This window comes from Gorilla gorilla, chromosome 3, assembly GCF_029281585.2.
Source record: "Gorilla gorilla gorilla isolate KB3781 chromosome 3, NHGRI_mGorGor1-v2.1_pri, whole genome shotgun sequence".
NCBI classification, from domain to species: Eukaryota; Metazoa; Chordata; class Mammalia; order Primates; family Hominidae; genus Gorilla; species Gorilla gorilla.
The window spans coordinates 179,837,521-179,852,529 of record NC_073227.2 but is presented as its reverse complement, the minus strand read 5'-3'; the positions used below and the strand labels follow the sequence as shown (position 1 = coordinate 179,852,529).

Below are 15,009 nucleotides of genomic sequence, written 5' to 3'. Positions count from 1 at the left end.
ATGATGAGAAGAAAAGAGAACCAAGTAACCATCTCATAAAAATCTGCCTGTATTCAATTGTAAGCATATAAACTTTTCTGAGTGATGTTCAACTCTTAAAAAAAAAATTCTGAATAATAAATGATTCGTGCAGTTGATGCAATGAATAAACATTCTCAGGTAGATTTTTTAAGCTATTTTCCTCATTAGTAGTAGTATTTAAATAGCAATGTATTTTCAAAATGCTTTATAATCAGTTTTGGTAGTAACTGTAGGCGACTTAGGGAAGAGAAATACTTGAAAACCATTTCATAAATTCAAAAAATGTTTCTCTGTTTATAACCCACTCTCTTGGCAGATAGAAAACATTTATACTCATTTTCAAATATTTCTTCCTCCATTTCTTTCCATATACACCCATACACAGTATTATTGTAGAGTTACTTAGAAAAACTCATGTTCTGGCATGAACTGTGGAGAACACTCTGAAGTATTATAGACTTCTAGGAATGCTTCAGATTGACCTAAGCTGTATACTTATTGCGCTAGAAGGTAGATGTGATGCTGCTGTAGTGAAGTTTTAAATGGACAAGCAGCCCAGTGCTCTGCCTGATTATTATACTTGACAGCTATTTTTTGAAGCATGTTTATTTTCACAATTTTAAAGAGAGTATTTAAACGCATTTTCCTCACTCTAAGTAGGTAGGAGCGTGTCAATTTTATCAGGGTGTCAGTTAACTATGGTGCTTAGCATATTTCAGGCTTTCTGTTCTTTAACAGAAAGGAAAATACCATTTGCTATACTCACAACTTTAAATGTTAGTAATGGAGGTTCCTCACATGTTAATCATGCTAAGACAAGTTAAATCTCAGAGACACCAAGATGACTATACCTGTAAATAACCTAGAAATTGTATTTACACTACTTAAATGAGAGAGGGAGAGAGAGAGAGAGAGAAGTCTTCCATGCTCTTATTAGAGTTACTTTTAATGAAATTTCGTGCAGGTAAGGATGCAGTTGAATAAATGGATAAAAGACACCAAGGCAAAGGGAAACAGTTCATAGTAGCAGAAGAGGCCCAGAAAAATCAGAAAAAAACAATCCTCTTGGAAATACTAAGGGCTCATTTCAGATCAAAATCAGCTTACACTAGAGTATTAGCGAAGACATTTACAAGAGAGGTTCATTGGCAGAATTTTCGAAACACCATGGATTTGGCCGCATTTGAAACCAATATCTGTGATCACAAGAGCCCCTTGGATTTCTAGAGAGGCACAAGTAGGATTTTTCCTAAGAACCTGCACAGGATTTATTAATGTGTGTGGGTCACACTGTACTCAGCATTCCACACAAACCTGCAAAGAAAGAAGCACTCCGGGTGAGCCGGAGAGGTCCTCCTTCAGCTACCCCCTGCAGCAGTTTGCTGCTGCATGCTTGCAGCAGACCTAGAGATGGAAACACATAGAAGAGGGCAAACAAAGTACACACACACAAAAAATAAACACAGATTAAAGATAACGCAAAAAAAAAAAAACCCATGACAAACTCAAATAAAGCAAAACACACACCCACAATAGTGTATTCAGAAAGAAAGAATTTGTTTGTATCTCTAATTTTACCTAGGTTACTTCCAGTACGACAAGGACCCAAACTATTCTGATTTGTGTTCAGTTTTCCCAAATTAGGATCTTGGTTGATGTACTCAAAGCTGTCTTGCAAGCTATATCCGGAGATGGGGGGAAAAGGAGAAAGAGGACAAAAACGTCAAGAAGCTACTAAAGCTGTTTTCTAATAGACTTCCAAATATAGACAACGACTGATCAGTCACTCAATACTTTTCTTTATAAACAAAGTCTCACATCTACCAAAGGGAATTAAACTTGCAACTTCAGGTGAATTTGTTGGAAGAAAACAAAAGCTATTTTGGAGGTAGCTCAACCCGTGTAACTAAACAACTGTACTTCTAACAATTTCATATTATATAATGAGACACCAAACTCTAAATTTTGCTTCAGTGACTGACACCCGAGATACTGTTATTCATTTCTACATTTTGCTTTAGCAACTGACAGCCAACTTGTTGACATTCATTTTAAGTATTTTACATAAACTCTCAAAATGAAATTAATTTTTACTCTTGGTTAACATCAATGAGCAATTCAGCAACTTTTTTCAGGAATAAAATGCAACAGAAATTATAATTCTTACAGGAGTTTCATTTCACAACTTCTAAAAAGAATTACTCATAAAAATGTGAGGGAAGCAGATTTTAATAATTTATTGTATTTATTAACAATTAAACTAAAGACTTTTGCTGTGTGTAGAGCTGACAAAAACAACAATGACAGAAAGACTTTGAGAATAATACAGCATAATGAAGCCAAAATAATTTTTACTTAAATCTGCATGTAAGGGAATTAATGCAATAAACGTTCAGGTAATCCCAAGGGTCTGTTAAAAACAAATCTCGTAAGAAATAAATAACAATTCTCATATTGGCTTAAGTCATGACATTCCAATGTTAAATGTTCAAACTGTTTTGTTGAAGAGTAAGCCAAGACTCACTTAATGGTATTCAAATATATAGAGAAGTATTTTTAATTTCCCAGGATAAGAAAAAACAGCTTTTACTTGACCCCTAAGAATGTCCTTTAATTTATAACAAGCCCTTCTTTCAAATTTATCAAAGTATAACTGGTGTTTTGTTGTTTTATTTAAAAAATGAAGTATATGAAATATTTCTGCTTGAAAGTTCAAAATACATGAATGAATATGCCAAAATGAGTTTAAGTTCTCAGATATTTCAGAATAATGTAGCCCCTTCCCTTTTGTTCTTTATTTTTGATTTCCCAGGAAATTAAAAATTGGTGACTGGGTAACAGATGGAGACTCAAAACATATAAAGACAGCCATTTGTCTTTAGGGCCACCTAATAAAGTCAAAGGTCTTTTCCCACTCACTGTTTATAGGACAGTAGCCACTTTTAAAACCCCTTTGTTAATTTGGACTCATTCTGCTTGTCATTTCAAAATGCCTTATGGCCCTTAAAGAATTAGTCTATCTAGAAATACACACTTTAAAAAATGGGGGTGGGGAATGCAAAATCCTACACTTACTTATTTGTACTTCCACAGAAGCTGCCCATTCTAGCAGAGAAGACTTTACTAATCATCAATTGTGGAGGAGAACTGTGGAGGGGAAAAAACCAGAGGGGAAAAATAAATTTATGAGTTAAGGAGTCAATACCACCGTTCCACTTCTCTAAACTAGTAGAAAAGGAAGCCCAGACTCACCGTATGTAGTGAATCTTTAAGGTGGAGCCTTTGTAACTCATGGCAACTGAGCCAAACATCATCTCCCCTAACATGTTGACATCGGAAGCTGGTCTTGTGTACTACATGCAAGAAAACAAAATCAAAGTTAGTACATGGAACATGACATGCAATGCAACAGAAAATAACGTTTATTAATCTCGTTAGTGTCATCGGTGATTAAAACTATTTCTCAAAGCTTCAAGTGGTCATCTTACAATCTTAACTTATAATGACGATTGCCTATTTTCCCCCCAAAGTATTACTAATGTTTGTGATTTCTTCTCTGTACACAACATCATCACCTAGGATCCAAGTGTTTTATCAGAGTTCATTTTTATTTGTGTTATGAGAAACAAAGATTACTATTATCTCCATTTATAAACTCTAAATACAAAGATTAAATTATGAAAATAACTGTAACTCTTCTCTTGGTACCAAGAAAACATCCTGAAAAAAATATGGTTCAGTATTATTCAGCCAAATAATTAACAATGTGGAATAAAAAATGCCCATTGCAGCAGATAGGGTTTTATGAGGGCCCAAAAGATAACAGATGCTCTGATAACTCTGAAGTTTTACAAAAGTATTTCAACAACATTTGACCCCTCTAGCTTCAGACCAGTCTTTCTCATGCCTTTACCATCCAAAGAGTGAACTGCCTGCCTCCTCTTCCTCTACTCTCACTGGCTTGTTAATCTACCACAGCCTGACTTTACCTCTTAGTTCAAACTAGTCCAGCTGCTCCAATGATGACCTCCTCCCTCTTGGTCAAAGCCAATGGACCCCTTCCAGTTTGCTTTATTAAACTTCTCTCAATATATTTGATGCTGCTCATGACTCTCCATTTTGACTCTCTTCTTTCTCAGATCATCCCTTACTGTGGTTTTGCCTGGAGGTCAACCCTACTAACTGCCCGCCTTTTCAACTATTCTTTTGATTTTGATTATTATTACATAGAATACCTCCTACATCTTTGTCTCTAGACCAAGAGCTCTCCTGGAGCTCTAGAATCGTATACCCCAATACATTCATTCACCTAGTGACATCTGAATGAGTGTCTTGGGATGCAGAATTCTGAGCACCTGTGCTAAGTGCTAGTGACACACTAATGAACAGGACAGGTATGAATGCTGAGCAAACCAGTGTGCCACCAAAGCAACCGTGGTTCTGCACCCCGACTTACCAACTACATTCTCTGTCAGTGTGCTTTCCACCCAAGAAAAAACATAGGAATCACCCTTAACATACTCTTCCAAATCTTTTTTTAAAACTCCAAATACATACACACACACAGACACACAAGCATACATACGCTGATGCACAAATACACACTTACTTATACATGGTTGCAGAGGCGGAAAGAGAAAGATAAATCTATCAGCCCTGCTCAGCTAAGTTCCTCTCTCTCATTATAGCTCATACCAACTTCTTCCCACTATATGCAGACAGAAACCAACTGGTTTTCACATTCTTTATTACTAACTTCCACCCACCTCCTTCATTTATAATCTGCTTTTTTTTGGGGTACAAGGGCCACATGCCAACTGTGATTCTCAACCTGCTGAAAATTCTACTCCATACTTTTTAAACTGCAGACTGCTGTGAGACCCAGGAGCACTGTGTCTCAAAAAGGGCAAATGCATGGCACAAATCCGAACTATGAAATTAACAAAGTTCTCCAGACCCATTTGCTGGTAATTTCCCTAGTGTTGTTTTTCCAGCAAAATAGTAGAAAAGATTCTACATGGGTTTAAGAAAAAGTTCAATATATCCTCCATCAATTAATATCCTTTTGCCATTCAATATTTATAAAAAATTTCTTCCTTTTTATCTTGTTAGCCAATATTTCTCAATAACCTTAATCCCTATCCTTACACACACACACACACACACACACCCCACACACACAGTGTAAAAAATGCCATCAGCCTTTTATCCTTCACACTCAGATTAGATCTTGCCATTTCTTTCTGTTCCCATACAAGGCTTTCTTCCTTTTACTGGCATGTTCTATTTTCTTAGGATGCCCATATACATTCCCAGAATCCTTAGGAATTCTTATAACAAAACTGGAAAGTACATGTTTATTATTCTGGATCAGAGAGCAAAGGAAACAAAGCAAGGTAATTTACCTGACTGGCAATATTTCTTCCTCATCCAGTTCACAGTAGGCTGTATTACCTCTGCTTGATTACAGTTTTTATTGGAGATAAAAGCCAAAGAGCAAAAACAACATCGATGTGACACATTTAAGAGTACTCTGTTGAATACTTGTCCTCATATTCCTGGAGTAGAGCCCTCGAGCAGGCATTATTTCCCGAGGAGAAATTACAGTAAATAACTTTAACCCCAGGGGCTATTCCCACAGAAGGGATGGTTGTACCTGGTACTTTGGAAGCTGTTCCTTAGCATGATGTGAAGATCCCCCAGAAGAACTGTGGGAAGAGATGCTGCTGCTGCTACTGCTGCTGACACTGCTGCTTCCCTGGCAGCACTTGGCTGATATTTTAATAGGAACATCCTCTGTTTTCTAGGTTAAGAGAGACAGGCAAGGTAAAAGATTACTAAGTATATCAGGTTCGTCAACAGTTCTTCATTGGGAATTCCTTTTTAAAAGCATTCTGGTGCCTAGGTTGCATTAAAAAACAGAAGCTTTTTTTTTTCCCCAATAATGACAAAAACATGGTTTGGGATGGCAGAATGCTGAAGAAGGGTTCTAGAAAAAAGGAGGTAGGTTATGTATTAAGACTTTATCCTCTTTTAATAATTTAACTATTATTTACACTTCAATTCATATAATTGACCTCTGTTTTGGTTATTTGAGTTTTGATTATTAGCTTTTTAGTATTATGTAGAGTCATAATCCATTACATTGATGAGGAGAAAGATGAGGCTTCAAATCTAAATTTTTACTAAGCAAATGGAACTAATAAAACAAAACTATTAATTTGGGCAGACTGGCTCGTAGGGTTTTTTGTTTGTTTGTTTGTTTGTTTGTGAGATGGAGTCTCACCCTGTTGCCAGGCTGGAGTGCAGCGGCGTGATCTCAGCTCACTGCAACCCCTGCCTCCCGGGTTCAAGCAATTCTCCTGTCTCAGCCTCCAAGTAGCTGGGACTACAGGTGCCCACCATCACGCCCGGCTAATTTTTTTGTATTTTTAGTGGAGATGGGGTTTCACCATGTTGACCAGGATGGTCTTGATCTCGACCTCGTGATCTGCCAGCCTCGGCCTCCCAAAGTGCTGGGATTACAGGCGTGAGCCACCGCGCCCAGCCTACTTGTGTTTTTAATGACACACCTCCTCTACTACTCCTTTAAAGGTAACAGGAAGGAAAATCATGAGGTTGAATTTGTAAGGGATGAAACCAAAACCCTGAAACAGGAGCTACTGTGAATTACATAGCATGTGATGGAAATATGGTCTTCAAAGGTTAAAGACAACAGAGGATGCTCTACTATACATTCCCTAGAGTTCGCCACTAATTTTTATCACAGTGACAAAGGTATAAGGATAAACCTTTATAAATATTTACCTCCCCCCAAACATATTACTCCCTACAGAAGCTTCCTGCACCCTCTATGATAAGTTGTTTCTGTTCTGAGTCTTCTTTGCCTTTTTTTTTTCCTTGTGTAGCTTTTGCTTGGAAAAAAACATGAATGCAATTGCAGCTTATCTAATCTCCAATGTGACAGTCACACTGGTGGTCTAATGCAAATGCCTGCAGTCATGTGCTTGATACAAACTCATGACGTTTTGTGCTTGCCAAGGGAGGCTGGGGCGGTGGGGACTGAAAATGGGAAAAGAACGTAAGGAAAACACAAAATGTGCTGGACCACAACTGTCACTCCAGCAATGATGGCATTCAAAGTGGCACTTGATTATTCCTGAGCACCCAGCACTCCCTCAACACGCTAAAGATAAAGCTGTTACTTAATCTCACTTAAGCCAGAAACACAGCCCCTCAGAGGGCCTAAATGACACGAGGTGCCACCTGCCTCAGACTGCTAGACCCTTTGGCTTGAGTACAATGCTGAACAGTCTATTATTGGAGACACCACCTGGTGTAGTGAATAGAGCACCGACTGGATTCTTTTGTAGCCTTGGGCAAGCTACAAACCTCCTGAACCTAAGATGCCTTTTTGGTTAGATGAATGCTTCTAAGAAAGCCTATGTTTCCAGATTCCAGCATTATCAGTGCTCTAGTACACTGAAGATTCCAGTTCCTTTTGAAAACTTGTGTTTCTTTTCCCCTCCACCTGCCACCACTATGAGCAGCCCCAGTGATAGCTGCTCAACTAGACCATCCACGTGAGGCCTTCAGAGAAATGGGAAATAATTCAAGAAACTAAGAGGTAAACCATCTCCTGTCCACCAAAGGGTCAAGTGCTGGCTCACCTAAATTTCTGTTACAAATCTAACCAGGAAAGCCTACAGTGAATCACCTGAGAGATTTCTTGGTTTCCCCCTCCCTCCCTTCACCTACCTAACAAGCCCAACAACTACTGTAATGATTAGCCACCTGGCAGAACTCCACTTTAAAATACTGTGGAATCCACCCAGCTAAACTGTGTTTAACCAAACACTTCCTTCCTGCAGAAATGATCCTTATCAAAAGCAGGAAAACAACCCCTTGGCCCTGATGAGACAAAGACTGCGTTATAAACTGTTCATTTACTTAGCTGCACATTCTACAAACTGCCAGTATTTGGTCAGTATGGGTAGCAACTTATTGAACATAAAAAGAATGAATACAAGTGGATTTATTTAATTTGTAGGCATCTGAACAAATATTGAAAAGAGAATGAAAGGTCTAAAGTGAATTTACAAGTACCCTGGTATCATATCCAAAAAAGACCCAGAAAGGATCAGACTCTTCTCACCTTAAACATGTTACTTTACCATTCCCATTCTGGTTCCAAGGGATCAAGAGCTGCTCTATCCTCACTCTACCCATCGCTTGTCACCCACCCTACACCACCACCACCACCACCACTACCACCCAACTCTCCACAAAAAAAAAGGGAAATAAATAAAAGCTCCCCTGGTCAGAAGGGTTTGAGAAACAATCCTTTTTGAAGATAACAATGCAGGTTTGCATATGGAAGCCCTGTAAGTAAGCAAAGCTGTTTAATTTTGTTTAACCCAGTGCTACTTATTATTATCCATGAGAAACACTGGACAGAATGATCTTCACGCTAACACTTTATCACTTTATGAATTTTAGAGTTCTGCTTTCCCATTACATTTGAGGCACTCACTTGGCATCAAAATCTTACTGGATTGCAACTCACCAGCAAATTTACCTCTAGTACTATTAATAGTACACTGCTTAGCTCCTGCCATGATTACTTGCTAACAGTTTCACTTGTGTTTAGCAGTGAGCATACTCATGCCTGTTGGGGGTAGGGCTTTGATTAAAGGATTCAATGCTTGCTTATGTTTTTTCTGAACCATTAACGGCACTGTATAATATAACTCAAAGAGAAGATGATAGATTAATAAATGATTGATCAGAAGGGTGGTTAAAAGCACAAAAGAAAAGGAGAAAGCAAATCAGCATTTCATACCTGAGCTGTCACCTCCTCAATCTTTTGAACAGCTTTAGAGTCAAACAAGACTTGTCTGCCTCTCCTGTCACAGTCCTGGTAAACTATCAGGCGAATCTCATTCAGGTCAAACTCCGAACATGACCAACTGTGGATTAAAAAGGGCAAAAGAAGTTATGTTATCTGCAGCACATGAGATGATTACAGACAGATAAGCTTCCCAGTCACCATGCCTGTGTGCACATCAAAAGGCCACAAGCATGCAGGGCTAGTGATCCCCTCAGAACTGGGGCACCAGTGAGCCTGGGACAGATAGCCTTGTATGTGGATTCCAACGGGCCATACAAAAATTGCCAGTTTTCATGATAAGGGCTGAGAAGACTGCTTTAAATAATAAATCACTGGAGAGAAAGCTTCTCCTTCCAAAGCCAATTTGGACACAGATGGCAGTCAGAAATCACAAGGACATGCAGAGAAGGCTAAATTTGGATGCCTGGGTTCTAGGGACAGCATATCCGAGTTAAAGGAGGGTTAAGGCTTCTGTGTTATTGGGCAGGGAACCATTTGGAGCAAGTCGGTAGAGCCTTCTCTTCTTTCCCTCACCCACACTCAGGTCAAATTGAGAGGAATTACATACCCTAAAATTTATTATCTTCCCCGATTATGGCTAGCTCTAATCCAGGAGTTTCAGAAACCAAGTGCATCACTGTAGAGCACTGGAATTGCTAGCAATTACAGTCAGCAAGAAAGGAAGCATGTTTCTAAGCAAACCAAAAGCAACTGGGATAAAACTGATCTGAGGAAAACATAGGTTCATTCTTAATAAATGACAGAGTGAGAGAACTATAGAAAAGATAATCATTTAAAAGTGCACTGCTTTGGATATACTCAGTTTTTAACCCATAGTCCAGTCAACACATAATTGAGTGTCTGTGATGTTCCAGGCACTGTGGTTGCTGCTAGAGACTCAGCAATTAATTAACCAGACAGACCTGGTCCCCACCCTTATGGAGTTCATGATTCAGTGGGGAATGTTAGGCAAATAATCACAGACGAATGTATCACTACAAACTGTGAAAAGTACAAAAAGGAGCAGTAAACAGCTTCAGATTTCCAGATTGAAGGGGTAGGGGAGAGGGACAGAGAAGTCCCTAAGGACTTGAAGTGACATGTAAACACAGACCTGAAGAAGTAAAACAAATGAAGCGCACCATAGGAACAGAGAAGGAGGTGGTAAGGTGTAAGACTGCTGCACTGGAGAAGGAAGAAGAAAAAAGGCCAGAGAGTGAGTGCCGTGAGGTGGAAAGGACGGCAGGCAGGGGCCAGGATCATGTTCTCCCTCCATGAGAAGCCAAGGAAAACAGACACTTGATAAGATCAGGTCTGCACTTTTTGAAAGTTCAATCTGGCTGTTAAGGAAAATGGGGGTGGAAGAGATGAAGACTGGAAGCAGGAAGGCCAAACAGAACTCATAATAAGAGTTCCGGCCCTTCATAATGAAGGCTAGAGCTCCAGCAGCAGAGGTGGGGGAAAGGGGACAGACACTGGTGGCATGCTCAGAGGACAGAGTTGAGCCGGTTTCCCAATGGACTGGAGAGGTGCCCGAGGTGAAAGGGGGCCTTGCTTAGAGAAGCTGAGGGGGAGCTCTGACAGGACAGAGAAGGATAGATGGACACACAGACTAACAAAAGCAAACTGTAAAACTAGGAGATGATATAAATGAAATCAGACACATCTGGATTCAAACCCAAATGCCTCTGGCCTCCTAGTTCTTCATCAGTACAATGAGAATATTAAGGCTGCCCTCACAAAGCTGTCCTACAAAGCGTAAAGTGCCTCACACAAAGTGTGACACACAGTAAGTGCTCCAAAATGGCAATAATTGCCTCAGAGGATTGGTAATGTTATGATTTTTAAAGAAAATTAATACAGTGTCTGGTACTCAATCACAAATTGTGCATTTTTGGTCTTTTCCTTTTTCAGGCAGTTAATACTGAACATGTTCTTTTTGGGTAGCAGATTTGTTTTCTTAAATCCCTACAGCAAAACATATAAAGTTCTGGTTGTACCTTCTTTCAACAAGCTGTGCCCTAAGTTATCACACCCAGCATCCTTTCCTCCTAATCTTGATAATAATAAGCCAAGTTTATTTTCAAACCATCTTCCCTCTACTCTCAGTCCAGAGGGAGTCCATGTTTCAGGTCTGGCTAATGAGACATGGCCACATGACCCAAGCTGGCTGTGTAAGCCAGCCCCAAAACTCAGTTGTTCAGCTTGTAAATGGTAACCCTGGAGTTGGTGGTGGCTATTTTTGCCATCATGAAGTAAGGGCCTGTCTGAAAATGAAGTCAGCAAAAGTCAGCGTGGAGGAAAGTAGAGGTGAGCAATAGAATGAAACAGATTCCTGGCAGTACCCAAAGCCAGCTGTTCCTGAGGAAGCACTATTCCTGGAATTAGTTCACTGTCACTTACAATCAACACAGTCTGATGACTATGACCCAGACCACTAAATTTTAAAATTACACAAGGCCGAGGCAGGCAGAACACTTGAGGTCAGGAGTTCAAGACCAACCTGGCCATCCCTGGCCAACACGGTGAAACCCCATCTCTACTAAAAATACAAAAATTAGCCAGGCGCACTAGTGGGCACCCATAATCCTAGCTACTCAGGAGGCTGAGGCAGGAGAATCGCTTGAACTTGGGAGACAGAGGTTGCAGTGAGCCGAGATCGCACCACTGCACTCCAGCCTGGGTGACAGAGGGAGATTCCGTCTCTAAATAAATAAATAAATAAATAAATTGAGGTCATTAAAAAGGCTCTGAAGCTATATATTATTATAACATAGTACATACGTTGATTTTGTTAAAAGTAAAAAAAATCAGATTTAATTGCCTTGCATTTTCTTTTAAATGAATTTTGCCCTAATAATTACATTTTGCCAAGACAGCATTATAATTTATAATCAAGTTGTTCAATCCTTATTTTTGAAGAATAACACATATTCAAATATCAAACTGAAAACAGCTACTTTAGAAGAGATAAAATTTAATAATGATCATAACACCTTATTAAATGTTTCATGTTATTTTTCAATGAAAAAAAGATGGAAATAAAAATCATGGACAATTGTTCTGATTCAGGAGTCTAAAAATAATTTTTTTAATTTAAAAATTTTTAAAAAGACACAGAGGGGAAAAGTATGTATTTCAGATTGTCTCATTTTTTGATCCAAATGCTTTAAAAGTATTTTATAAGATACGAGTGATGGACACAGTGGCTCGTACCTGTAATCCCAGCTACTTAGGTTGCTGAAGCAAAAAGGATCTCTTGAGCCCAGGAATTCCAGACAAGACTGGATGACATAGCAAGACCCAGACTGTTTAAAATTTTTTAAAAATTAGCTGGTTGTGATGGTATACACCTGTAGTTCCAGCTACTTAGGAAGCTGAAGTGGGAGGATCACTTGAGCCTAGGAGTTCAAGGCTGCAGTAAGCCATGATCATACCACTGCACTCTGACTCTGGTCTTGGTGACAGAGTGAGATCCCGTCTCTTAAACAAACAAATAAAAACAAAACAAAACAAAACAAAACGGTCAGGCACAATGGCTCATGTCTGTAATCCCAGCACTTTGGGAGGCTGAGGCCGGCTGATCGCTTGAGCCCAGGCGTTTGTGGGCAACAGGGTGAAACTCCATCTTTACTAAAAATACAAAAAGTTAGCTGGGCACGGTGGTGCACACCTGTAGTCCCAGCTACTGGAGTGCGGAGGCTGAGGTGGTAGAATCACCTGAGCTCGGGAAGTCGAGGCTGCTGTGAGCTGAGATTGCATCACTGCATTGCAGCCTGGGCAACACAGTGAGACTCTATCTCAAAAAAAAAAAAAGAGGAAAACTCTATTCTTCTTACATATGAATACTGTCTTTGGTTTAATACATAAATATAATTTTGACATTGACATTTCCTTTTTTTGGAGACAGGTTTTTGCTCTGTTGCCCAGGCTGGAGTGCAGTGGCGCCATCTCGGCTCACCATAGCCTCAACCTCCTGCTCAAGAAATTCTCCCACCTCAGCCCCCCAAGTAGCTGGGACTACAGGCATGTGCCACCATGCCTGGTTAATTTCTTTGTATTTTTTGTAGAGAGAGGGTTTTACCATGTTGCCCAGGCTGGTCTCAAACTCCTGAGCTCAGGCAATCTGCCCGCCTCAGCCTCCCAAAGTGCGGTGAGACACTGACATTTTAGTATTAGTAGACGAAAAAACAGTTGCATAATTTGGTAAAGGAAACAGAAGCAGGACAAAGGCCACCAGTGCTTCAGAATGAGACAGGCCTGGGATCAAATCTCAGCTCTACTTCCCACCGGTTTTATAGTTTTGGGAACTTCTCCCCTAGGAGTACTTATAGGTCCTGTTGTGAAGATTAAAAGAGATAATCTATGGAAATTCCCAGCACACTCCCAGCCCCTTTCCCTGCCATCCCTGATACACAGGACTTGAGCTATTGGTAGCTCCATGGCACACATATTCTCTTCATATTCACATTCACTTCTACATTCAACCAACAGTTACTATGGAGCTTCCAAGAGCACCGACCACAGTTCCTGGTGCTTTACTGATGACATCTCTTCATATGACTGGGGCCACTCGGCATGATTCAAAAGGGGTATGAAAACAAGCCTTGGGGCTTTTGCCTAAAAATAGCTGACCATTTCAGGGAAATGTATTCTAATCTGAATTATTTCATTTCTGTTTTTGCTGAACATAAAGAATGAACACTGTCCTTGGCATCAGGGTATTATTTATGTCCACTTTATGCCTTCAGGCACAGTAAAAGAAGATGATTTGTCTACCTTTTCTTATTGTAAAATTTAAGCAAAATGACTTATACAGACTGTTTTTGGTTTTAAAATTCCATGATGCCAGGATTTGCCTGGTTAGCATTGAAGCCAGGCCTCATTTCTGAAACTACTCATCAAGATTGGAAAAGCAAGGAACCAAAGTCTCAGTTACTTCCCTGTAACATGACAGACCCTAGTTCAAGTGATCTGAAACACAGAAAACAGAATTCTCTTTAAAATATCTAGAGCCATGTACTGTAGTTTAAATTGTGTCCCCAAAAAAGATATGTTCAAGTCCTAATTCCTATACCTGTGAATATGACTTTGCTTGGAAACAGGGTCTCTGCAGATATAATCAAGTTAAGATGAGGCCATACTGAATTAGTAGGCACCCTAATCCAATGACTGGTGTCCTCCTAAGAAGGAGAAAATTTTGGACAAAGACACAGAAGGAGTAATGAACAGGGAAGTCACTGCAGACTGAGGGCACAGCACAAACACAAAAAGACAGTATCACTGGGTGCTTGGGATGTGTCTCCTACAGAAGAACCACACAGCAAATGAGGCTAGAAAGGCACCTGAGGACTACTTGTGAAGGACTTTAAATTTTTATGCCAAGGAATGCATCTGTTGCTCTACAAGCTGTGGTGTGCCAATTCCAAGACTTCAAGAAAGAGAATGACATGATCTGGCCTGTGTTTTAGGAAGAGAACTAAAGTGATTTGAGAAGACCATTTTCAGGGCAAATGCAGAGGTAGTAGTGACTTGTAAATCCTGGGTTTCGAGGAGTAATGGCCAATAAGGAAAAGAGCAGTAGTTGTATAACATGTTGCAGGGTGATTTGCTATATCCTTTGAGACCAGTTCTAGTGTGGGTGTTGTTTCTTCTCTTGAACTTTTACAGGAATCAGAGTAGAAGTGGTCATGGGTATCCCCATGTGGAAAAAGCATGATCTCTGTTTTTCCTCCTGGTCTCACACAAGGAAGCCTCCCTACACAGTCAAAAATAAGTTTACATAAAGAGTTTAAAGAACAGTCTTGTGATCCAAGAAGGTAACTTTCGATGGTCCAAGAAAAGGCAAAATGAAACAAAACAAAAACAAACAATAATGATGACAACAAAAACTGGCAAAAATACTATCCATTTAACCAGCAATTCCTGCATGCCTACTACTTGGCAAGCATTCTGAGATAAAGCAATGAGCAAACCATAACCCTGCTCCTATGAAACGCACTACATTACATTTTCCAACCACTCTTTAACCCTATTCTATATTCTTTTTTCTCTGCCAACCTCCACCGTTTCCTTACTCTCTCAAAAAACAGCTTCTA

General features: G+C 39.7%; 1 protein-coding gene across 8 annotated transcripts in view; it reads right to left on the bottom strand.

Annotated features, from left to right (window-relative positions):
• Positions 1-15,009, bottom strand: part of FNIP2 (folliculin interacting protein 2) — a 138,679-nt gene that overhangs the window by 72,637 nt on the left and 51,033 nt on the right. For 5 of the 8 annotated variants that reach the window (XM_019025683.4, XM_055384768.2, XM_031010218.3 and 2 more), the window contains exons 2-7: positions 8,864-8,990; positions 5,678-5,824; positions 3,274-3,374; positions 3,097-3,168; positions 1,600-1,700; positions 1,336-1,425 (exon numbers count right to left, since the gene is read on the bottom strand). In XM_019025683.4, the coding sequence (XP_018881228.4) occupies positions 1,336-1,425; positions 1,600-1,700; positions 3,097-3,168; positions 3,274-3,374; positions 5,678-5,824; positions 8,864-8,990 (638 nt within the window). The remainder of the gene's footprint in view (positions 1-1,335; positions 1,426-1,599; positions 1,701-3,096; positions 3,169-3,273; positions 3,375-5,677; positions 5,825-8,863; positions 8,991-15,009) is intronic. The other 3 variants (XM_004040572.5, XM_019025684.4, XM_055384767.2) reach the window with 1 other exon arrangement.